Raw genomic sequence first — 26,112 nt, forward strand, 5'->3', positions numbered from 1 at the left:
CTCAACTGGCTACATGGGGTTTGCAATGGAGACCACGGGACTCTGCTGCGCATTCGATGCTGCTCTGGTTGTTGCCAGGTGGCTCTGAGTCTGTTCCAAGTCCCAGGGAGCCCACATACAACAGCAGCAAGGGCGGCCCGTTCTGCGCCAGGCTCACAATCACCGCTATGGCTGCGTCCACTGTTGCAGCCGCCGTGTCAATCTGTCTCCACAGGGGTCTCCTCTGCGTCACTGTCCCTCTACCAGCACGACGACTGGTCTCTCCTGATAACACGAGACGAAGTCCCGCTGTCCTCCCGCTAAAGAGCATTCTGGCTGTACTTCTTTCAAGGTAGACTTGTTCTGGCAATCCACGGCATTTTCAACTTTCCTCGCCAACATCATCGCTTCCAGTGCCTCCCCACCGCCCATCTTCCCCTGCAAATGTGGCCTCTGCAGAGACCAGGGGTGGGTCAGGCGCGCCCTAGTCCTCAACGCGACTTCTTTGTTCTCTCACACTGTACAAGAGGTCCGATGCAACACATTTGCCCAATGCGATCGGTCGTTTGATTTCTTGACTGCTGCTTCCATGAACACTGAGAGTGGAGTTAGATGCGACATGTCCTCTATATCTGTAAACCTACAGTACGTCTATATATACACTCATACACATATTTTCTGGCGAGGTGGTTCTTAGACACTTCACAGCACACCACTGTCTGATGGTGTCGGTAAACTCATATTTCGGGGGACGCCGGGGGTGGTATCCTTCCCTCTCCATCAACAGAGGCCTCATGGGTTAACGCTTTATCGATCACCCCTGGCTCCCTAGGAGGAAGTTTCAAAAAGTTCATGGAAAAAACGGCATGAAAAGACCGTAGGATTTTCTCACCAACTCTCTAAAGCCCCTTGTGCTGGACACTCTCCCTACCAACCTGGTCCACAGGATTCACCCCTCTTCCACAGTCCTGAAGCTCTCATTTTCATTCATGGGGAAAAGTGCCACCTTTGCACTGGCTTCTCAATCAGACACACCTGCTGCTTGTGTCCCATCCACTTTAGGACTGAGGTCAATGCCTGAAATTTGTACCGTGCCTTTAAAAAGAACCCCCGTACCGTGGGTGCTCGAAAAAACGTATTCTTTCCTCAGCCAACCTGTCAGCCAGCTTTTGTGGAGTCGGGATTCTGCTGGCCCCAGGGATTCTGAAATGAAGGAATAATCCACCTGCCCTCCAGGACCTGGCAGGCCGGTAATGCCGATGTCCGCCCTGGCAACACTAATGAGGAGGGGGCCAGTTTCCAAATACCAAGGGTGTGCCAGGAGCTCCACCAGGGACATTACATGCAACACCTGGGCCCACTAAGATCGGTGACAGATGGCCGATCATCTAAAGAAGGTCCCTGGAGACTGTGATGGCCAGGACCAAGCCTTGGTCTTATCAGTTCTCTCAGCACCATCCCTGCCTTGGCTTGCTAGTGTTCAATCAGTGCATGCCCACAGGATTGGATGGTTTGGAATTCTCATGGCAGTCAAGTGAATTTTGACTCACTGGAGTAGAGAAAGCCCCTGCGGACTTCGAAGACCATAAGTCTTCAATGGAGTAGCAAGCCTCATCTTTCTCCCGTGGGGTGGCTGCTAGCCCAACTACTATGCCCAGAGCTCCTATTTGCACCCATTTAGCTATCTCATTTCTTCTCTCCTTCCTTCCTCAGACCTTCCCTTCCTTCCTTCCTTTACATGAGGGGATTCTATAAGCAAGAGCAAGCTAGAGCAGCCAGAGCACAGCATAGAAAAGCCACGATCACGTTCCTAATTCGTGTTTGTAATCTGACACTGCCCCCACTGAAGACTGCCTTTGCCCAGCTTCTCCACTCTTGTTCCCTTACTGTTGGGCACATTTTCCAATCCTCTCACAGAAAATGCTTGGCAATTAAAAAAAAAAAAAAGCTGTGCACATTCCAAGGGAAATCCTGAGCCCTGTCACAATCCGAAAGCTTCCTGTAGCCGGGGGACTTCTCCCAGTATGAACAGGGCTGGGAAGGGGGGCCTCGAGGTGGGAAACGGCTGCCACACTTCAGCCCGTCTGTGCTCCTAAGTCCAGGATTTCTGGAGCACACAGGGGACACGGCCATCGCCCTGGGATCTCAGCGCCAGGCCCCCTCAAGTCTCAGTTTGAGAATTGGATGCTGTTTCACCACGAGTGTCATTCCTTCTTTCCGAAGATAATGAAAGTTAGTAATAAGGCAGTAGCCCCCCCCGCCCCCCCCAAATTCCCAACCTTAACTCTGCCAGTGGACGTTTTGTGTTCACCTTATCCAGCTGTGCTGTCCAGAGAACGCGGCAGCCGGCTCCAGTGGAGCTGACAGGCTGGGGAAGCTGAGGGGAGTCCTGCTCCGTCTGACACGGCCACGGTGGGCTGTGCATGAGCATGTGGGAGGGGGTTAAAGCAGGGGCGTGATCAGCTGCTACCCAAAAGGGCAGTGCTTTGAGTGCGTTGGACGAAAAACCTGGCCATCTACTTGCAAAAAAGCAGCCACTTAAAACTGTATGGAGTCACAGTTCTACTCTAGCATGTGCAGGGCGATGATGAGTCCGAACCAGCGCAACCTGCTCTGATGATCCACGTGGTCAGGTTTCTGCATGCCTGATTTCTTAATGCCTCTAAGGACCACTTGCCTTTTTTAAAAAAGTAACTCTTTGGGGAAATATTTCCAAATAAGTCCTACTAGTTTGTGATGTTTGTAGAAGCTCTCCTCGGCTCCAGACATTGCTGGCTTTACGTAGTAATGAATTGAGAATCGATCGATTCATTTACTTCATATTTCTTAACGTCTGCCCTGCATACAATGTACTACATCTTGGCCTCTACTGCTTAAGCAAGAAAAATCATTAACAACAAAATAGAAGACTTGAAATCTCTCTCCACTCCCATCCCCTCAGGGACATATGAGATATGAGAATATACATAATTACACAGGAGGAAATTAGCTAATGTGACAACTGCGAATGATAATTTATTCAACAAAATGCATGACCCACTTAAGGAAAACAGTCAGACTTCAGAGCAGAGAGAAACCACTTAGTGACTGTTACAAAGGCAGGAACTTTGGATGGGACCTCCCCCCCGGGTGAGTGAGGGATGAAGAGGAACGGGCAGCTGAGGCAAGAGAGACCATATTGGAAAAAGGCAATGAGGTCATGAGGTCAGTGAGTATTGGGAGGGAAGGGGAGTCTCGAAAAATCCAATGATGAGTGGATTTGATGATCATCTTTCTTATTTTGAGTGTGGATTAAGAAATGCAATGTATGAATTATATTTGCATAATTCCAGATGAAGAATTAAAGCTACGGTTTCCCACTGGAGCACATAAAAAGCCCACTTCAATGACAGCCCGAGGGGGCTTGGTTTGTAGCCGATGCAAGAGCACGGTGTGGGTAGTCAGATCCCCGAGGGAGCAGCTCAGTTGCGCCGTGTGAGCACGGTGAGACCATGTGTACTCCATTTCGGCGAAGCTGTTCTGTATTTACTGTATAAGTGGGAGCGTTTAAAACGCGAGTTAAAAGAAATAAAACCTGTACATCAACTTTCATTGCAGTATGATTCGCAACAGCCAAAAGATGGAAATAATCCAAGTGCAAAAGGCCTCTTTAAAGGGATAAGAAATCAAAGATGTCGCTTCGAGGAGGAAGGTGCCTCAGATCCAAGTTACGGAATGTTCAATTGCCTCACATGCAGGCGAAAGCTGGACAAGGCAGAAGGAAGGCTGACGGGGAAGGGATGCCTTTGAGTTATGGGCTGGAGAGCAATATCGAAGGGCCTGTGCACTGCCAGAACGGACAAATCTCAGCTGGAAGAAGGAGGCAGAATGCTCTTTAGCTAGTGAGGACGGGGAGCCTTTGGCTCACACCCTTGGGACATTTGATCCCGGAGGGACCAGGCCCTGGAGACAAAGATCATACTTTGTAGGGGGTCAGTGAAAAGAGCAAGACCTTCGACAAGGCGGACTGACACAGTGGGCACCAATGGGCTCAGACATGGGTGGGGCAGGACCAAGCAGTGTTTTGTTCTGCATGGAGAGTGCCGCCCTCTTCGTTATCTCCGCTGTGGGGACAACAACACAAGTAGGGGGTGTGCGTTAGTCCGGGTGGACTAGACAAACAAACGCATGGGCACTGATACATGTATAAGAAAGAGCTTTTTACACCAAAGCAATTGAATGTTGAGAAAACAGCCCAGCCCAGTCCAGATCAAGTCCATAAATCCAATATTGACCCATATGTCCAATACCAATCAATAGAGTCCTCTTCAGACTCACGAAACACATGCAATGGAGCTGAATGCAGGAAGATCAAAGGCCAGTGGGTGCAAAGTCTTGTGGATCCAGTGGCGGTGGAAGCATCTCAGCGCTGGCAGGGGTCTCCAAGTGGCAACTCCAGTTCCCAGGGCATAGGGCCTATCACCGTAGTGCCATGTGTCTTGTCAGTAAAGCGTCTCTCAGGGAGTGGTTCTTGTCAGTAGAGCATATCCAAGGGAGTGAACAGAGAGAGTGTGTCTCTGGCCTCCAGGAGGAAATACAGGAGTTCCCAGAATCCCCAGGGGAAGGCCATGCCCACACAGAGGCCTCATTGGCTACACAATGATTGACAGACTAGACTCCACCCCTTCATGCATAATCCCCGCATATTGACCACAGATTATACAACTACCACAGGACTTTAGCAAACAAAATTTGATTTTTTGCAGTTGAGGAGGCTAGAAGCCTCCAGGGGAAGGTTCCCGTCTCGTAAGCTTCTGGTTCCTGGTTCCTTGTAGATCTGTCTATGTGTTGGCATGAACCTTCGCCCATCTTGGTTGGCCTGTATCAGCTCTTTTAATGTCTTCTGGGAGACTGGCTTTAGACGCACTCTATACGAATCCTGTCTCGTAAACCTTACAAAGGCATCTCGTTAAATGTGGGATGATGAGCATAGGCATATAGGTTAGGATTTAGAACACTTATTTGGGGAGACACAGTTCAACCCATAACAGTCACTATGAGTCAGAAGACGGAAAATCCATTACCTTGATATTTCTTGTGTTTAGAGACTGCCAGCGAAGAAAGAATCTTAAAAATGTCATTAGGGTCACCAACCCACGTACTCTTGGAAACTTCACCCAATCTCATGAGGCAGTGTACCATGATCACCCCTTATCACCATGACAACCTCGTCTAGTACTATGTCTTTATCTGGATTTCTTCGTTGGATAAAAGGTACACACGGCTAGTTAGGGCTGAATAGAGTGAACCATAATCCTTTCTCTGTTACAGTATCAGGCGCCACAAAGGACGGAGTCAAGATGACTTTTGGAGAACCCAACCAGATGGGCCATGTGGCTGGTACCTGAATAATCTCACCTTGAGGGCCGCTGCGCTCTGCTGAAGGACTAATCGTGACTAGCTCTTTAAGACAGGTATAGGAATTGGGAGGAAGAAATCAGTCCTCCAAGTATGAAGGGGCCAATCGTTGTCCTCCATCAGGTACCAGGATGGGATGCCCTCATCTTTGTCACTCTTGAGAGCTGGGTTAGAACCTCAATCATGCCTCTAGCCAGCCCATCTCCTTTACTATGCCAAGTGCCTGACTCCATTGGGCTAGAGTAAGCACTAAATTCGTGGCAGTACCACCTCTCAGAGCTGGAAGAGATTGAAAAATAAATTTGAAATGAAGTACTAAACAGGTTGATATGAACAGATGGTTGACAACTGCTTGGGTGACTATTGGGGGGAAAAAACAACACAACCAGAAGTTCAAGGCCTCTGGCAGCTAGCGCTTTCCAATGCTTGCTGGGAGGCAGTGTGGGTGGTGTGAAGAACACAGGCTCTGGAGCCTACTGGCTTGGACTGGAAGGCTGCTTATGTCACCTACCAGCTGTGTGACCATGTGCAAATTTCTTAACTCCACCTGATGGGTTAATTCCTGTATCAACTGGGAACGGTGATAGTTCTTGTTCCCGGGATTCAATAAGATTAGGTGATTTTAAGAACCGCACGTGCTTGGGACAATGGCAAGTACATAGCAAGCACTCAGCAAATGCTGGCTGTTACTATCACCCTCCATGACAGGAGAACAAGTCTTGGGCTCTGTGTCTGAGCCCACAGAGCAATCCCTACCTCCATGAGCTTGCAGAATTTTATTCTCAATTACACAGTGGAAACATCCCCTTGAGGTAGAGACTATTTTTCATGAACCTGCTTCAATCTCTCGCAATCCCTCTACTGCACATCTTTTCTCTACATGTAATAATGCAAACGTACCGCCAACACCTCCACATGGAACAAACGTTTACACCAAATTTTCTGTGCTTCTACATGATCCACTTGGGGCGCTTTTGCACACAAGCATTTCCCACTTGAATTAAACACACACTCGAAGCTTAATAGTAGGTGTCCACCTGGCTGGGCTCTGATTCTCAGTGGTTTGGCCGACATCGGACTGATTGGTCTTCCATAGTGTGATAATATACTGAATCAGTATATTATGTGTTCCAATTCAAGGAGGCTTCAAAAAGTTCATGGAAAATTCCATTAGCTTTTAATCCCATTTTCCAAGAACCCTTTGAAGCTTGTAGAGAAGGACGCTCTGTTCAAGCTTGCACTCTCTCTCTCCAGCTTGTGCTTGATTTGTCCTCTTCTGTCCCCCAGTTCTTGGCTTGTGAGCAACCAGTCTGCCATCTCACTTGCAGATGTGGGGATTCACCAGCTCCCACAGCCAGGAGCCATGAGAACTGCTGGTTTGGGGTTCGTCAGTACCTGCAACCACGTGAGTCAGGGGAAGCTTTGAGTCTTTCATCCGATCTATGGACCTGGGACTTGCCTGCCTCCACAACTGCATAAGCCATTTCCTTGAAGCAATGAATCTCTGTCGATATGTGTGTGTATGCATGTGCTGCGTGCTATGTGTGTGGTTCCCTGGCTCGGCTCCTGTAGAGAAGCCAGTCTGTGACACCATAACTATTTGATTGGGTGCTTTTTCAAAAAGCCACACTAAGAACCCACTGTGGAAGAACATCTTGGGGGGCTTTGTTGTATGTCATTCCAGCTGATTGGACCAAACAGCCAACAGGCAGGTATGCCAGGGGCCTATCATGGGGCCTGTTACTAAAAGATCACCTGGGTCAATCTGATGCTCTGTCTTAGGGTTCTTCCCTGGAAAAGAGGAAGAGAAGGAGGGAGGTGGTAATGGAAATTATTGCTAAAATGCTCTGAGGCTGATGGATACTGGAGAGACGAAAGAGCCGGCCAGCGTAAACCAAGCTGTAAATGACAGGAGGGCAGGTGCAAAGTAGAAATGAAAAGCTTTGGCGTAGAGGAGGGGAGAGCAAACAGGTAGAACGAGTCACGGAGCATAGCGTTCTCGTTCACGGTGGCCTGCCAAGAGTGCCCACACTTCTCCGCCACCGAGGCCTGTCCTGCTTCCCTGCATCTTGCTGGTCCTGGTTCATCCCTCCTCACTGTCCTGTCGGCCTCTGGCTTCACTGTCCTGCGCTCTCAGAGTTCTTGCCCTTAAAATCAACCCCAGTTTCTGGAGGTAATTTGAGCCAGACTCTGAGCCTCCCTACAACTCCTATCAACTAGTCTCCACCTGTACCTCCTCGATGGTGATGTCAGGGATCCACGAACACACAATGCATTTGCCACAAAGCCAGGGGTTGGCTGCAGCCCCGCGGACCCAGACCCGGCTTCTATGGGAGTGGCTCCCTGGCTTCCGTGAGGCCACATTTGCTTGGCTCAGACATTTCAGCCTTCCCTTGTTTTCCAGGGTCAGTGAGAAGCAAGCCGGGCCGGAGTTTCCATGCCCAAGTGCCATTCTTTTCCTTTAAAAACCAACAGAAACCAAAGCACATTCGAGATCTTTCTCCATGGGCACTTGAGGACTTTCGTCCCCCTACCCCGCCCCCTTGCCTACTCCAACTGTGCCTGGCTCACTGGGGCTTAGGCGGGGAAGGCTGAGAGGGAGGATGCATGCAGGCCTGCGCTCAGGTCCTTGGGGCTCTGGAGCCCCTCCTTTCTCTTCATTACCAGCCTCTGCTTCCTGCCCAGCCAGGCGGCTTCTCCTACCTCAGGGCAACACCCAGGTGACCTCTGCTAAAGAACCTCCTTTTCTACCGGCCTCCCCCCTCATCAATCCACCCAGCAAGTCCTTCCTTTGAGGGGCAGGCTTTGTGTTTCTCCTTTAGATTGTCTCGCTCTCTCTCTCTCACACACACACACACACACACACCGCCTCCCTTCTAATTTGTTAAATTTTTCTTTGCGCTGGCTGGCTCTCAGCCCTGCCGTACTCTTCGGGCTCAGACAGTGTCCAGTCGTACAATCTTCTCCCAGATTCCTTTTCCCTGGACTGTGTGCTGGCCGCCAATCTGAAGTGGCCATCCTCCCCGGAGTGCATTCTTTTGTGGTTAGTCTCCTGGTGGCCCGACACCACCGAGGCAGAGTGGACGGAGGCCTCTGCCTTCGGGTCTCACTTGCCAAACTCACCAAGCAGAACCTGCTGTCTGCCTCATCTTACTGTTGCTGACTCACGGTGACCTTATGTCGAACCTGCGCTGCCCGTGGTCACCATCACTGGCCGGTGTCAGTCCCCGGCTGTGCTGTTGTATCATGCTTCATGCTGTGTAAACCCAGGGGGCTTAACCTCCAGCACTGCAATGGTTAATACTCTCTGGTGACTTTTCATTGGCTACCTTTTAAGAAATAGATTTCCAGCCCTTCCTTCATCTACCTCAGTCTGGAAACCCACTGAGAACTGTCCACTATGAATGACCCTGCTTCCAGCACCATAAGAGTCCCACACGCCACCCAGAATATGACACCAACAGACCCATGGTCCATGGGTACGGTTTCAATCACAGACCACCTCAAAAGGACTCCTAAGTCAGTCTGATTACATCACTCGGTGAACAACTTGCTAACTTGGGCTCCTCGGTAATCGGATTAGTGAGCACATCCCTCAGAGGCTGCTGTGGAGCATCAAAGTCAGTACGGGTGTCATGTGTTGGCTGGCGTACCTGGCACAAAGTACCTGGCACAAAGTTAAAGCATCACAGCAGTGAGATCATTACTATGGCTTTCAGATGCCATGCTAATTACTTTCCTACTTAATGGTCATCTGTCTTCAGTAGATCTCTCCTGAAACTCTAACCCCTCAGGAGTAACTCAGGACTTTCCTTGATGAAGAAATGGAGGTGTGGAGAAGAGATGGGCCCAGGGTCACTGGGTGAGGTGGCAGAATAAGGGGGGGCCCATGTCTCACACAGCAGGGCAGTCACTTCACAGTAAGCAACCATCATGCTGATGTCACATCAAGCCAGTGCTGGATTTCCGGTCCAGCCGTGGGCTGAGGAGCAGGGGCTGCTGGGTAGGGATGGCTGAGAGTTCTGGCTCCTTTCCATGCCTCCAACCCACCAGTGAAAGAATCCGCCTGTCTTCCTCCTCCCTCCCACGCCCACTTGGCCCCAGGAAGGAGACCAGCTGGATCCAACAAAAGATCTGCTCCGGAGGCTGGTCCCAGAGGTCGCCATGGCCCAGAAGCAGCCGCAGCAGCAAGATCTAGAGAGGAAATGGAGGCGGCCTGGGGGCAGGGCCTTGGAGGCCTCCTCTGAGTACCCCATGGAGGGAACAGCACCCAGGTCACCCAGCCAGGGCTGACAGCTTCTGTCCGGGAGAACATAGGCTCCCAGGAGGCCCCTCAAACCAGGCCTCTTTCCTCTGAACAATGTGAGCAGAGAGTGAAGTCCAGACCCCCGTTGCCCCCAGGGCCGAGAGGGCTGCAGGACCTCCCAATGACTCGTGCCAGTGTAGGGTTTGGGGGTTTTCTTCCTTTCAAATAAATAATTTGTTCTACTTATCCCAAGTCAAGTTTTTTGTTTTGTTTTGTTCAAATGCCTACCTGGCTTTGTAGTGACCTATTTTTTTTTGGGGGGGGGGGCAGCCCAGGAAAGCCCTATGGGTAACGTGGACCGATCTCACTGTGCATGGGGTCATCGTGATGAGTGAGAAGCCAGCTCTGAGGTGGCAGGTTGGGTGCGGCTGAGGGTCCTGCTCCCTTAGAGCCAGCCGGGGTCTCTGATCCAGAGACATTACCCAGCCAGCGGCGGCGGCCCCTCCCGGGGCACGCAGGCCACAGGAAAAGGAGAAGGAAAGACCCAGAAGCAGGGATTTGACATTTGGTAAAGTTTTGTCCCCTCCCACTGTTGGGAGAGGCTCTATAAACACAAACTTCCTTGGGCCCTTGCCTGTGGGAAAAGACCTCAAATCAATCCTCTCTCAGAGTAAAAAGCTCTCCTCCCCTACCGTGTTTGTGTGTGCGCGTGCGCGCGTGTTAAAAAGTAAAACAAATTCCTTACTTAAATTAGGAAAATACAGACAAGAAAATTGGAAGCCCTTCTCTTCCCGATCTGACTATGGCTGATATTTCAGGAATATCCCTCCAGCCTCTTCAATGTAAAAAGAAAGGCACGTTCCCACACATATCCATCCATAAATACAGCTACACGCTCTCTGACATCGCCTTCAAGTGGGAGACCTTTGCACTGCGTTTTTAATTTGAGCCCGCCCTGGTTCTTTCTAGCGCAGCTCCCCCGTTATGAAGACTTCAAAACAAACCTCCTTAAGCCCTTGTCCTGAGCTCGTAAATGATTCACTGGCATTTGGAAGATGAGCAATTTCATTTTGACTTTAATAATCCACTAAAGAGAGACCCACGTGAGAGCTGTACCAAGGTACGCGCCACCCAAAATACATCTGTGCAAAATTATACTTAATGACCCTTTTTGCTATTGCCTCTTATCTTCTGACCTACTCTCTCTGGGCCCTTCTTCCTTCCCTTCCCTCTCTCTTCTCCTTTCCCCCATGAAAAACGCAAGAGCATTTCCCTTTAATTACAGTGAATGTACATGCAACCCAACATTTGTCATCCCACATGCTTCCCATGTACCACTTCGGGGGCATTAAATGTGTTTAGCATGTTGTTCAACCACCACCATTACACATTTTCCCATTCGGGGTCCTTTAAGCCTTGACCCCCCCACACAGCTCCTTCACCTCCCTCCATCCTGCCTCCAGAATGGAAACCACTCATAAACTTTGTTCTGTAGTGAAAACAAAACAACAACAAAACTCCATCAAGTCAATTCCGCCTCATCATGACCCTAGAGGGCAGAGGAGAACAGAAAGCCTCATCTTTTCCCCACGGAGTGACTGGTAGTTTCGAACTGCTGACTGTGTAGTGAAACAGTCCAACCAGCCACCCACCAAACCCCCTACTCTAGAGAGTTCACATATGCAGGATAATACAGTCCATGTTCTCTTGTAAAGACGGACTTCTCTCAGCACGTTTCCATCCACGCCGTAGTGCACATTCGTCCCTTCTTCTAACAAGTGCTTCCCATCTGTTTCCAGTCCCTCACTATGCTGCCTCTCTTCTGTCCTGCTTCTTCCTGGCCCCTCTCTGTCCCCGCCCCTCCCTTCCCTTCCTGAAGCAGTAGGGATGTCCCCTTCCTAGAGGCAGGCAGAGTTGGAGCTGGGCAGCGGCTGCAGCAGTAGAGAGATCTGTAGATGCTCTGAGCGATCGGGCTCAGTTTTTGGCATTCATTATTTAAGTCCTGTGGGCTGGCTTTGAAGTCTACTGACGCATCCATCCTCCTCTTTAACTTCTTGTTTCCTGTAAACCATCCATTAGTTTTTTGGCAAGGTCCACGCCACACAGCATTTCCACCCAAAGGGGCCGGCGTTCCACCCTGGGCATGTTTAACCTAGCCGTTTACAGGGCGATGGGAAGGAGCGCGGGACGTGTAGGCGCTGCTTTCCTGAGAGCTGCTCCGCCAGTCCGAATGCAGCCTCGACTGCATAATGTGAAACACATGCTCCATCTGCCCGCTGCACAGCGACAAAGCCACTTACACGTACATTAGCCAAAATCATTCTCCAAAAAGCAACTTCTCTATCGCTAGCCACAAAGGCTAGTTGATCAGTTCCACCAAGGGGAAAACCCCCGCTCCCTGACTCTTCCCCAAAATCATTCCACTTTAGACCTCTGGGACAGAACAGCCAGCTCACCAGGGCATTGCGCTGCAGAAAGGGCTCAGACGGAGCCCACATAAACAGTCCTCGTAAGGTTTTCACCGTTCTGCCCGCGAAAGGCACGCTCGCGTCTTTTTGTGAGGAGCTTGGCGGGACTCGGGACATCAATGACAAAGCTGTTTCTTTAAGAAGGAAAAGGAAAAACACTGGGGCTGAAAACTGGTATCAGAGAAATGCTGAATCTCTCTTGTTTTTCTAGTTGGTGGGAGCAGAAAAATATCCTTTGGATATCAGAGCAAATCCACTTTGAATTATTGACGGTTCCGGCTCATGCAGAATTTCACGAGTGCTAGAGTTCACAATGAAATGATCCTAACAACTAGGCCTCCCATTAGGATCGGCAGTACCACAGCCCAGAAAACGTCTTCGGTTCGGGCAGCACAATGGGTACCCCCCCACCCCCGGCAGTGGTTCTCAACCTTCCTCATGCTGCGACCCTTACATACAGTTCATGTGGTGGTGACCCCCCAGTCACAAAATTATTTTCATTGCTACTTCATAACTGTCATTTTGCTACTGTTATAAATCGGGCCACCCACAAAGGGCCATTCAACCACCACAGAGGTAGGGACCCACAGGTTGAGAACCGCTGCCCTACAGTGAACACTGACCTATCTTTCTCATCAGCTGCAACCCTCTGCCTTGCGGCCTGGTTATCAAAGCACCTCTGGGTCCGAGGTTGGGGGGCGGGGAGGGGGCATGGCAATGCTATTTACTAGGCCAAGTGGCTGGCATGCTTGAAACAGGGTTCTCAACAGGTCTTCCCGTTTAATAGAAAGGCCTAGGTGAAAGCTTCACAGGAGGCACATGGAACTGCGGCTCCTCTCAGTTGCATGAGCAGAATCCTCACTTAAAGCTGCTGCCCTGGGCGGGCCTCTTCCCTGCGGGCATGCGCAGATTCCACCCCCATCTAGCCCGGGGCAACTGACTGAGCAGTGAGGAAGCAGGCAACAGCTCCTGCCGGGGTTCGAAGCCGCTGCAGCTGTGTCAGAAGTTAACCCTCTCCAAGCCATGAGGCTCCAAGGCCGTCAATGACTCCCCTTGGCATGGCACGTCCTCAAGTTTTGATGGGTGATGGGCGGGAGTGGGGTGGGAGTAGGAAGCAGGAGGTTAAGCTACCCTGACAGAGACCACGCCAGTAGGAGCCAAGCACACAGCCTTGGCATTCTGGAAAGCACCCTGCCCCACAGCTGTGGTGTTGGTGCCTCTCACACCACGGGAAGATGTCTTCTCCCCACAGCCTGCTTGGAGCAAAGCTTTGCCAGCCTCCCCTGGGCTCATTAATGAGATGTGAATATTGATCCCAGGCTGGCCGCAGCCCGCAAAGCTGCTCGCCTCCCTCCGCCACAGATGCCTCCCTCCGCCACAGATGGACGGAGGGACCAAATGGCGTCAGCAGCAAATCCCACTGTAAAGAAGACTTTTCACAACTCCTCCCTCTCCGTAGAGAAGTGAGATCAAATGTTTGTAAGGACTCATTTGAAAATATTTTCACTTCCTAAGCACAAATTAATGGATTGAGGGAAATGGGGGGGGGGGCGGTGTTCAGCAGCCACAGACAAGAATACCTTCCATCGCTCCCTAGCCAAATCAAAGCACTCTATAAGCCCAATTCTGTCTCACACCGTCTCTCACGGAATCTCTGGATGCTTAAATGCTCATGCTTTCTTTGTTTGGGAGATCTGAATTCCTCCAGAGAGGGAAAAATATCAAGGAGTTTGAAAGAGTCCTTGGTACTAGCCTCAGGCAAAAGAGAACGTGGTTCAGTTCTCTAATGATGAAAGTTTAATATTCAGGCCACTCAAACTCATCAGCGTTTACAGGAAACCACAAACGGAGTCTAAGGAATCTGACAGGGGAAATGGGGCTGTCAAATGCAAGTAACTCCCCACCAGAATCGCCAGCAGCCAATCTAGGTAGCATCCTGGGTTACACAGTGCGCTGCTAGCCATGAAGTCGGCAGTTGGAAACCACCGGCTGCTCTGTGGGAGAAAGAGGAGGCTTTCTACTCCCATGGAGATTGACAGTCTTGGAAACCCACTAGGGCAGTTCTACTCTGTCTGCAGTGTCACCGTGAGTGGGAATTCACTCAGGGGTAGAGTTTTTTGTTGGTTGGTTGGAGGGTATGAGAGGGGTGGTTCTTTGTTTGTGGCATATCCAGTGAAATGTATGTGTTCTGCGTGTCGGTTTTTCAAATTTTACTTTAAAACTGGAGTGTAACCAACTCATAAACACTGCTTCTTTTTGGATGACGCTGATACAAAGATTGGACAGAGCGGGAGAAGGAGCAGCTCTGTCCAGGCTCGGGTGGGCGGGTCTTGGTGCCCAGCTAAGTGCACCTTCTGAGGATGTGCCGGGCACTGGGACCCCAGCCATGTGGCCCTCAGATCCCAGGACAGGTAGAGGGAACTTTGGGGTGAAGGACCTCAGGGGCTGCTAAGACACCCTGGGCTAAAAACAACACAGAAGGTCCCTCCAGCTATCGTAAAAATCGAAACACCAAACTCATTGCCATCAAGTCGATTCCGCCTCAGAGAGGCCCTACAGGACAGGGTAGACCTGCCCCTGTGAGTTTCTGAGGCTATAGCTCTGACGAGAGTAGAAAGCCCTCTCTTTCTCCCAAGGACCCACTGGCGGTCTCCTTTGAACTGCTGACCTTGCAGTTAGCAGCCCTGAGTATAACCACTAAAGTCCGAGAAGTTTTGAACATCAGGCTGAAGCCTGATTTTATTACAAAAATCACTATGCTCTCGGATAACACTCTCTCCTATTTAAAAAAAAAAAAAAAGCTATGAAGCTGTGCAGGGTCCTCTAAGGTCTCTTGTTTGAAGCTGGAGCAAAATTTTCCACGTTTGGTTCTTGGTTCTCCTGTTTAGAATTTCCATCCTCAGAAAAACCGGCAAGGCGGTCTTGGGGCGGGCAGCCCTTGGCTCCCCTCCTGGAGCCGGCCTAGTGGACCCTCACCTGATCACACTGGTACCTAGGGGTCGGGACAGAGAAACCTCACGGAGGCTCATAGGCACGCTGGGCCAGAGCCACAAGGAGGGCCAGCCCCCCTCTTCAAACGCATGAGCTGAAAAGTGCCACCTTAACTTTCTTTTCAAAGTAAATGATAAAGGCTCTCGGCATTCAGAGTATGAAATTCAAGTGTGTTTTCCTGCGTCCACCACAAATGTTAAGCAACGCGTGCTCCCAGAACAGCAGTACCTCATCATCTTTTTCAGACATTACTGGGAGCCCTAGGGGTGCGGTGGGCGCTTCACCGCAGGGTCAGGGGTTCCAAACCAGGCCATTTTGCAGGAGAAAGGCAAAGCTCTCTACACCGCCAGAGCTGTCTCAGAAACCCTGAGGGGCCGCTCGACACTGTCCTGCAGGGTCTCCCTGAGTCAGAATTACCTTGACAGCAGTGAACTGGGTTTTATTCTTTAGGATTTACTTTTTGTTGTTTGTTTGGCTGCTTATTAGCATACATTAAGCTAATTAATGGAACGGTGGTGGCAGAGTGCTTACGAGCTGTGCTGCTAGCCACAAGGTCAGTTGTTCGAAACCACCAGCCGCTCCATGGGAGAAAGACGAGGCTTTCTACTCCCATAAAGAGCTCCAGTCTCGAAAACCCACAGGGCAGTTCTACCCTGTCCAACAGTCGCTCTGAGTCATTCGATTCAGTGGCAGTGGTTTGGGTTTTGAGCTGTTTAGATTTCTTCTTTGAACACTTGTGTTTCAGGTGAGAGTTTACACTGTAAATGAACTCATTCAATAAGTGGCCTACAAATTGTCCAGTGACATTGCCTGTCCTCACTGCCATGTGTCAGCACTCTCCCCATTTCCATCCCCGTTGCCCTGGCCTCCTCATCTTTGCTTCTGGGAAAGCATTGCCTATTTGGCCTTGTTTAGGTGGGTATTCCAAGAAGCATGACCTTTGCAGGTGCCACTGATTATGTTGAAGCACAATAAGACATTTGGCTGAAAGGTGACCTTTGGGAGAGGCTTCAGTTCTAAGTTAACGGGTTCCTCCACTCTATCAATTCAGCAAGCAAGTCTTTTTTATGAAGCTGCGTTTTATTCTACATTTACTCCGTCATTCTAACCCAGGCCTTCTACACAGAGTGTCCCTGGCCAGAGCAGTCTTTCTTTGCAGCTGGGCACCACCTGGCTCTTCTGGTCTCGTGCTGTTGTACGTGCGGGCCCACTCGTCCTGTGGACAAACAGCGTCCTCAGATCTTTGGGTTTCCTCCTTCTCCTTTGCTTCAGTCAGGAAGAGACCAAGAGTTGTATCTTAGAAGGCCACTTGCCAGCCTTTAAGACCCTGGTCCTTACTTACCAAACTAGGCTTAGAATATGATCTTTATGAACTACACCTACTTCTCAGTTATGGACTATCTCGTTAGCCAACATTTTGTGTTTACAAGACATGTACAGTAAGACCATTTTGTACATGAATGGCATATGGTCCGGCAATAGCAAACACCAAGGTCAAGAAAACAACCCTGGCTATGCTGGCTAAGGTGTCCACTTGGCTGGGCATGAGGCTCCATGGCTTCACCATTGCACAGTGATGTAATTTGGCGGGTACATGACAGTGTGCTTTGGTAGTTAGGTAATGAGGTACTCATCCTCCATTTCACAAAAGGCTTATTTTCACCTCACAGTCTGCCTTTTGGTACCTAACCATGTTAACGGTGAGGGGTGTGTATATGCCATGACAGCTGACCTACATTCTCCCCGGGAGGATTTAGTATTAATGCCTACACATATCTGCTCATGAAAACAGCAGTCGTGAGATCAAATGGTCCATCGTATCGGGTAACTCTGCTGCATGAAACCTCTGTACTGCATTGAAAAGCAAGGTGGTCACCGGGCTAAGGTGCGCCGGACCCAAGCCTTGGTATTTTCAATGGCCTCAGATGCCTGTGAAAGCTGGATACCAAAGAAGGAAGACCAAAGAGCAATCAATGCACTTGAAGAGCCGTGCTGACAAAGAATACTGACAGTGCCCTGGACTGCCAGAAGAACACACAGATCTGTTCGGCAAGAAGCGCGGCCAGGATACTCCCTAGAGGTGAGCATGACTAGACTTTATCTCACGCACTCTGGACATGTTGTCGGAGAGACCTGTCCCTGGAGAAAGACACCGTGCTTGGACACAGAGAGGGGCTGTGAAAAAGAGGAAGGCCCTTGATAGGACGGAGGGACACGGTAGCTGTGGCAACAGACTCAAACATAAGCCCCGTTGTGAGGATGGTGCAGGCCTGGCGTGTTTCACGCTGTTGTACGCAGGGCAGCTATGCGCTGGAACCAACTGGGCCATCCCTAACAGCAACGACATACCACCTTTCTGTGTTGTAGGACGATCCCCCCCCCTTCCCCAAGGCCACAAGTGTGCTCTACAATGGCAGCTACTTCATATCCCCTCTTGGGAGAGAGTTCAGGTGTTAGAGCCTGACCATCTGGACTCCAGCCTTGACAAACCACACCATGTTCCTGCGTCTCCGTGTCTGCATCTATCACATGGCGATGACCTTGCAGCAGAATCAGCAGCGACGGGTCTGAGTCCCCACAGATGACTATAGGGGTGGGATTCACGTCATTTTAACCACCGGTTGGTTCACTGTCCTAATGACTGTTTTAAGTACACAAAAATGATATACCAAAAGGTGGTTTATTGTTTCCGCGTGGTATCAGAACAGGAGACCACTATTCTGTGGATGAAGGTCAAAAAGGAGTCAAGAACGTAAATTTGTGACTTTCACATTGGGCGGCCACCCGGTCACCCACCTTAGTTAGAGAGAACTCTGATTATCAGCGCCATTTTAACAACCGGGTTGTCGAACTTAACCAAAAATGAGGTGTCAGTTCTGCAGAACTGGTGCGAACCAACTGAATCCCATCACCCAACAGAGAGCTAGCACAACAGACACCACATCCCCACTTCTGGCCGGGAGCAGGGGCCTGGCACACAGTGCTCTCATTATTAGATTCCCTGGGGGGCACCAGTAGCAAAGTGCACAACTACTCTCTACCCAGAAGCACCTTGGGAGATGGGCAACCTGCTCCCGAAGGTCGCAGCCTTGCAAAGTCCATGGCGCAGGCTACTCTGTCCATGTGGGTCACCAGGAGTCGGAATTGGCCACAGCAATGAGGAGCCACACTGCTGTGATTAGTACTGCAGGAAGCACAGCCGCTGGAACAAAATAAGAGCCGCTATGGGCCCAGCGTGCAGTTTCTAATTCAAGTTCCATCGTTTCATTATTAACTCAGCTAGACTTGTCCCTTCCTCCTAGAACCAGTTGTTTTGTTTTGTTTTGTTTTGAAGCCCTGAGGTTTGAGCGCCAATCTCTTAGCGATGACCGTGGCTTTCAGAATGCCCATGAACCGCCTCTGACTTAGTGGAACTTTTAAAGGTGAAGTGAAGGGCAAAACGGGGAGTCTGGATGCAGCAGAGGTCTGTTCACAGGAAGAATGGAATCATCTGTCCCTGCAAATATTACTTCTGGGTTATTGGTCTCTTTTGTCCCGGTCTCTGGAGGCAGAGTCCTCTAGGGGGAAGGGGGCACGCATGTACCCACATGTTTGCAGAACAGACTGGGTACATCCTGTCCTTGCTACAGAACCTGGCACTTCAGCAGCCAAACCGACTTCTCTTTTGACACACTTTCTTTGTACTGGGGATTCTGCAGGGACCCACTGCTGGCAGCCATCCTCTCCGGCTGGGCTGGCGAACTGCTCCCGGCAGCCCCCTGGTGGATGTTTCCAGATTCACACCACAGGCTCACAGCCCTGTGGGGTAGGGAGTAAACTAAATGACCCATCCAAGAGTTGCCCTCACTGGTGTGCCTCCTTCTCGCAGGATAAAGGCAACGTGCTCTGGGTTCAGGCTGGTATACAAACAGGACTTTTCTCTAGCATCGGCATGAAAGCAGCTCTTGAGCCGGCCTACTGTGTGCCAAGGCACAAGATGCAGCGGGAGCAATACACAGAGCATTAGGTCTCAGCTCCTGCTCTCAAGAGCCTCCCAGCCTAGAGGCAATGGCAGCCATGCAAAATGAGAAGGACAATACAAAGAGATGTTCCAGGTGTTGTGGCACCCTGGGGACAGTGCCAGTCGCATCAGGGCAACACATTCCAAAGAGGGAAGAGATCCATTGGATCTTAGGGGATGGTTAGCAACAGGCCCGGCAGAGAAAGAGGGGAGGCATTCCAAGCAGAAGCATCCACATGCCCAAAGGCCCAGGGCTGTTAGGAGAATGCACAGAACCAGGGGTGCCCACAGAAGGGAGCTGGATGGAGAAGAACATCAGGGGCTGTTCTGAGAAGCATAGACTTGACCTTTTCCATCAGTGACTTTTCACACCACGCGTGAGGCTTTCCTGAGACCAGTGATTCTCGTTTTGTAGATGCCGAGGCTCAGGGAAAACCAACTTGGCCATGAATAACCCATCACGTTCCAAAGTCAGTGCTCCACCTCAGTCTAAGCATCAGGAAAACACCAGGCCAGTTTCCACAGAGGGGCCTTCTACAAAGCACCTCATCCGCACTCCCACTGTCAGGGTCATTCAGACCAGGGAAGTCTGAGAACCCGTTCCAGCCACGGGGAACCTAAGGAGACATGGTAGTGTAATGAAATACCTCCTGGAAGGATCCTGAGACGGAAAAGGGGCATTTGGTAAAAACTAAGGAACCGAGATAAAGCTTGGATTTAGTTAAGGATAGTGCATGAGTATTGAGTCATTAGTCACAGCAAATGCACGGTACTAATGTAAAATGCAAATACTGGGACAACGTGGGGATGGGCCACACAGGAACTCTGAACTAGCTCTGCAATATTTCTTTAAATCTTAAACCTTCTAACAAATAAAGTCTACTGACAAAAATGCTTTTCTATGCGTATCCAAACAGTCAAATTGTTATCGCTGAGGTTGGACACAATTGAATGCTACAAGCCGGGACTTAGAAAAGCAATTTATACTCCACTAAGCATTGCCTGTGTTGTTCAGGGCCAGACAGCAGAGCATAATGCTGTGTGGGGTGGCGCTGTCCTCACAGCTGTGGCCACTGTGTCAATCCGCTTCATTGAGAGTCTTCCTACTTTGGCTGACCCTCTGCTGAACCAAGCTGGTGTCTTGGTTCCAGGGACTGGGCGCTGGTTGCTCCTGATGCCATGCTCAAAAGTGCATGACAGTTGACCCGCCCTCGCTCCTAAGGAGCATTCTGGCTGTACTTCTCCCAAAACAAGCTGGTTTGTCCTTCTGGCAGTCCATGACCTCTTCGGTGTTCCTTCCTCCCTCCCCCCCATACACACACGATAATTCATATCTAGCGTCTTAGTCCAGCTTTCTTGTAAGCCAACATCAAGAACACAAAAATCCCCACTAGACCAATAATTCACATGATATTAAACGGGCGAAAGACGGGAGTTGTCAAGGATCTCATTTTCCTCGGCTGCATAATCAACACCCACGGAAGCAGCAGCTGGGGAACTCTCCAGCAAAAGACCCCTCAAAGCGCTCGCCAGCAAAGAGGTCACCTTGGGCACTAAGGTGCATGTGGTGCAACCCAGAGCATTTTCAACGGCCTCGGACGCAACAGCTGGACAGTAGCTGCGGCAGCTCAAATCGCCGGCGTTCACATTTACTGTGTGCTGACACGGATGTGGAGGGTTAAGGCAACGGTTCTCAACCTTCCTCAGGCTGGCACCCTTTCCTCCACTTCCTCAGGTCGTGGTGAGCCCCAACCATAACATTATTGTCGTTGCCACATCATCACTGTCATTGCGCTACTGTGAAAGTTGTTCGACCCCCAAGGGGGTCGTGACCCACATGTTGAGAACCACTGGGTTAAGTGTTGGGCTGCGGTGAACGGAATGAGCAGCAGTTGAACTAATGGCAGTTCTGAGGGAGCAAGGCCAGGCTGTCTGCTCCCTTAAAGACTCCATCTCAGAGCCCCAGGAGCAGTTTGACTCTGTCCTATCAGGTCGTTGTGAGTTGAAATCAGTGGATGGCAGTGGGTTGTAGTTTCCAGCAGGCCAGCATGGAACTGAGTCGTTGGCCTACATCACCACCTTCGATCCTCACCACAACCCAAAGGAGTATGAACTCACTCACTCACTCACTCACTCACTCACTCACTCACTCACTCACTCACTCACTGCCATCGAGTCGGACACGACAGAGCTGCCCCTGTGCATTTCTGAGACTGTAGATCTTGATGGGAGTAGAAAGCCCCATCTTTCTCCCCTTGAAGCAACTTATGGTTTTGAACTGCTGGCCATGAGGATCGCAGCCCAACACATAACCACGATGCCACCAGGGCTCCCTGGAGTATTGCTAGCACCCCCGCTTTACAGGGGAGGAAAGGGAAACAGTGAGATGAGACAACTTGCCTAAACTTAGCCAAGTGGCAAAGAGTAGATTAGAACCCAGGTCTGTCCAGGGCCCAAGCCCAGAGGTTGATTGCTGATTCCGGGCTTTGTGGCCCCTGCGTTCTCGACTGAAGGTCAGTATAAGTGTCCACCGAAAAGAGAAGGTGCTGGTGCTCTCATTTGCTGTGTTTGAAGCCTGAGCCCACAGCCATAGATGGAGGGAGCAGGAGTAGGGCGGTCCTTCGCATCCTTCCTGGGAGGAAAGGCAGATCGAGGTTGGAGTTCGGAGAGAACATTCTGGTAGCTGCAGTGTGCAGGATAGACTAGCGGGCACTGGGCCATTGCTGCCTGACTGGCGCTGACTCCAAGAGGAGGAGGAGAAGCAAGCAGAGGGAACCAACTTCCCTAAAAGGATAAAGTGAAAGCCCTGTGCACAGTCCTCTGCAGCCCGCCCAGCCCCAGCCAGCAGACCCGCAGGCACGGCACTGCGGAGCCCCTCTGTGCACTGTCGGCCAAGCCGGCCTCCAGGACTCTCCGTTGGCCTCAGACAGGAAGAAAAACAACTGCAGCAGGCTGACCCGGTGTCCCTGCTGGGGTGAGAGCAGGGAGTCAGGTGTGCCGGGCTCAGGGGAAGGGTTTGTTCCTGGGGCCGGAGTAGGCTGAGGGGCTGAGCTCTAAAGCTGGACAAGGACCCTCCATGGAGGAACTTCAGCAGGGCCCAGGCCAGCTCAGGACCAGTTCTACCCACAGCCCAGTGGTTTCTATATTGCTTTGCTCCAGGGCAGGCATTCGGGCTGACAGCCGAGTCTCATACTGCATGCTCTTCAGCATCAAGTGCCCTCCCAGGTCAACAAGAGGCCGACTCACTGCACCAGTAGGGCTAAGGGGTACAGGCAGATATGAAATGTGGGACTTCTGGAGCTTACAGAAAACATCAACAAGTCTCCTAAAACAACTCCCTTAAAGCAAAGACATTCTCTTACAGAGCCTGGCATACAGTGGCATCATAGAACAGTACCCATTAACAGACGTGAACGAAAAAGTGATGTAAAAAAGCCAGAGCTAAGAATTTTCGATGCAAAAATCCCGCAATACCTTTCAATTCCTACTGTACAGGTGCCTGAGGGTGTAGTGGGCTAAGAATTGGGCTGCGTTATAACCACAGGGTCAGTGGTTCAATCCCACCAGTGGCTCTACAAGAGAAAGGCGAGGCTGTCTGCTCCAGGAAGCACTGGCACGCACACAGGCAGGTCTGCCCTGACTCATGGAGCTGCTCTGAGGCAGAATCGACTCCGTGGCAGTGAGGTGATTGCTGCGTTACTAGATGACCCCGCTCCACCTTCAAAACCAGCTGCACTGCATGTCTCTGACCACAGTCACATCTTCTGACCCCTTCTCTCCGGCCTCCTCTTAAGGACTCTTGCAGTGACACTGGGCCCACCTGGCTCATCTATTTTGAGGTGAGCTGATCAGAAACCTCAATCCCCCTTGACCAGGCAAGGCAACCTATGTCCAGGCTCTTCTGGGGTCCACTATTACATCTGCCACAACCTCATCTTTTAAGGTCAAGCTATTTTAAAAACCCAATCCCTTCTCCTCCTAAAGTTGAGAATGCTCATGACCACTTGGCACAGCGCTAAGCAGTGAAGGGGCACTGGGACAGGCACCGGACCATTTTCTCGCCAGCTGAAAGCCTCCCAACGTTTCCCGTTGCTCTTGGAGCGCACCCATAGCCTTCTAGTGGCCCTGAGAGGCCCCGTGGGCCCTGGCACTGGCCATTCCCAATCCCCTCTCCAGCTAGCTTCCGCCTCGACCCCAGGGCATCCGCACCAGGGCCTCCTCTGGGTTCCTTGACCTCCCGTGGCTGCATTTGCGGATTCCACTTCCTGGATCATTCGGTCCCAAGATCTTCAAGTAACCGACACTATCTCGTTGTTCAGATCTCAGCTCAAATATCCAGTCTCCAGGGAGACCTTCCTGGTCACCTCATCTGAAGTGACCACCCCACTTCCCATCAAGTCACCCGGATCTGAAATGATCGCATTAGTTTGTTTCGCTTTGCCTAGCTGATCCAAGGACCGGAAATCTCGTCTGTCCCGTGCACAGACGCCCCTCCCCCGGCTCCTAAAACAGGGCACAGTGTAAGACATGCCTCAGCAGAGTCCCGAGAGGTACAAAGAGAACATATGCTTGGCTGTGAACTGAAATGTTGGAGGTTCAAATCCCACACCCACCTCGGAAGAAAGGTCTGGTGATCCATGTCAGGAAAGCACGGTGCTGCTCTGTCACACATGACATTTGCCAGGAGTCAGAGCTGACCAGGCAGCAGCTGGTCCGAGCCTCCTGCGGATATTTGTACCATGAACAGCTCTGAATTGTCTAAATAAGGAAGCGAGGCTCACATAAACCAAACGATATGGCCCAGTTCACAGAGCTAGTCAATGGGATTCCAGCCCAGCATGCGCAGCACCCCCCCCCCACCGGGCTCCTGCAGGAACCCCCCCACCCCCAGCCTCCCCCTCAGAGACCCACGGCCTGGCTCCTCGGAGATGCCAGTCCAGCTCTGGGGCAGTCTTCTGCCCAGTGGGATAGTGACACAGCCTGCTGACGAGGTCGCTGTGGCCCCATCGGTCAGCACGGACAACTGTATATGGTCCGCGCTCGCTGGGAGGACCAGGAGAAAGGGGAAGGGCATGGTCACTGCAAAGCAGGCATTTGTCATCAAGCTGTGGAAACCGACCCAAAGCATGGAAGCCGACCTCAGCTGGGCCCAGAGGCATACGATCCAGGGTTCACTGCTAGGAGAGGGCGGCTCTGGGCCGAGATGTGAGAAGAGACAGGCTTGAGCTAGCTAGCTGGGGGTGGGGGTACACAGAAGGCAAAGGCCTGATCCCCAGCGCGGGCAGCACGAGGGGAGGAGGCCGGCCCAAGACACGTGGCACAAAGCAAAGGGAAACGAAGGCAGGCTTGGGCTGGAGCCTGACTGTCGGGCTGAGGGAGTTGTACTTTATCTTTCAGATGACCCTGGCGGGTCCCTGCGTGGGAAGGACACCTGGGTTTGATGAGGAGCGCTTTCAGTAGTGGCAGGCAGCACGGGCCAGACGTGAGGGAGGCCCCTTCCCTACCAGGCACAGCGGATACCAAAAAGGCTTCCCTAGCACCAATCGCCACGCCACCTCCTATCCTCTCCACCGCCCAGGCAGCTCGGTGTGCTCTGCTCCCCTACATAGTCTCAAGTCAAGGGCTTTCCAGAGGGCCGATGGAAGGTCATGTCAGGGCCAGCGAACATTTTCAGCCATGAGTATTCCCTACTGTGCGAACGGTCAGTTGGGCAGTGGGAGCCACGTGGAATGGTTTAAGAGCAGCCCAGGCGAAGAAAACACTGGGAACTGCAAAATGGATAATTACAACTCCCTTCTTTTAGAAAACAGCTTGAAAAGATGGCTTAAAGGAATGATTGATTCACTGGGATAAATCTAGTACCAGAACTCGTGTGTAGGGAGGAGCGTCCAGATCCCCCTAACACTGGTTTCGATGAGGTGGAGGCCAGACAGATGTTGTCCTTTCCAACTGTTGCCCACCTCTGACACCGCCCGTGCCCTGGTGGCACTCAGCTGAGTCACGTGTTGCAGTGGCAGTACAGGACTTGCAGACTATACTCACGAGGATGTGGTTCATCAGAAAAGCAACAGGCGACAGACAACTCAGGACCAAGATCAGCTTGTAACTAAGGCCACTGAGGGGTCAGGATGCAGTTCTTCAACCACGACAGCTCCCAACCCAAACAGCTCTCAGCTTATTCTCAGCCACACCTGAAGTCCCTGGCCTCAGACACCAGTGAAGCTGGCAGGAACTCCATCTAAGCGGCTTCCTGCACCCCACTCTGTGAGCTCCTAGGTTGGCAGAGGAGGCAAGCCTAGACTGGGTCCCCGGCTATGATGCTTCAAGTTGCGTTAACGTGGCTGGGCCAGGATTCTCACTGGTTTGGCAATTAAGACCTAGTAATATCCCATGAAAAGTATATCGTTGAATACATGTTCGACGGCAAACTGCAGGGTGGGTAGTTCAAACCCACCAGCAGACCAAGGGAGGAACCTGAGGCTGTTGGTTCCTGGGAAGATGCAGAAACCCTATTAAAGGTCACCAGGGGTTGGAATCAACTCAGGGCAGTGGGGTTTTGTTTGCTTAATTGCCCATGGTGTATGACAACACAACACAATCACCTCCATAATAGGATCGGCTATGAACGCCCAATCAATTGTAAGATGCAATTATTGGTCTCTCTCCGTCTAGAGCAAAGAAAAGTGAAGGAAATCAGAGACACAAAACAACACGTAGGCCAAAGAACGGTCAGGCCACATGGGCCTCAGCATCCACAACCCCGAGATCAACTGCGAATAACTGCTCACTGTGACCTCAAGGGGAGCTCTGCACAGAGAGGGAGAAGAGGGAAATAAACTCAAGCCGTCAAAAGGACTGGGTGTCTGGTCAGAGAGAGACTGCTGGAGCCTCGCCATCAAACCTGGAACAGAACACGCCCCACGGTTCATCTTTCAGCAAAAACAAAAGGTCTAGGTCTAGGGCAGGGGTCCTCAAACTTCTTAGACAGGGGACAGTTCACTGTACCTCAGACCCGTTGGAGGGCTAGAATA

At 51.2% G+C, this 26,112-nt stretch overlaps 1 protein-coding gene across 2 annotated transcripts in view; it reads right to left on the reverse strand.

Annotated features, from left to right (window-relative positions):
* Window positions 1-26,112, reverse strand: part of PARVA (parvin alpha) — a 166,616-nt gene that overhangs the window by 111,221 nt on the left and 29,283 nt on the right. Inside the window, exon 1 of one of the 2 annotated variants that reach the window (XM_075546051.1) lies at window positions 23,695-23,795. The exons of the other annotated variant lie outside the window; for it this stretch is intronic. Coding sequence (XP_075402166.1) covers window positions 23,695-23,758 — 64 coding nt within the window. The 5' untranslated portion in view covers window positions 23,759-23,795. Of the gene's footprint in view, window positions 1-23,694; window positions 23,796-26,112 lie in introns of those variants that run through there. 2 annotated transcript variants of the gene reach the window in all.

This window comes from Tenrec ecaudatus, chromosome 4 (genome assembly GCF_050624435.1).
Source record: "Tenrec ecaudatus isolate mTenEca1 chromosome 4, mTenEca1.hap1, whole genome shotgun sequence".
NCBI classification, from domain to species: Eukaryota; Metazoa; Chordata; class Mammalia; order Afrosoricida; family Tenrecidae; genus Tenrec; species Tenrec ecaudatus.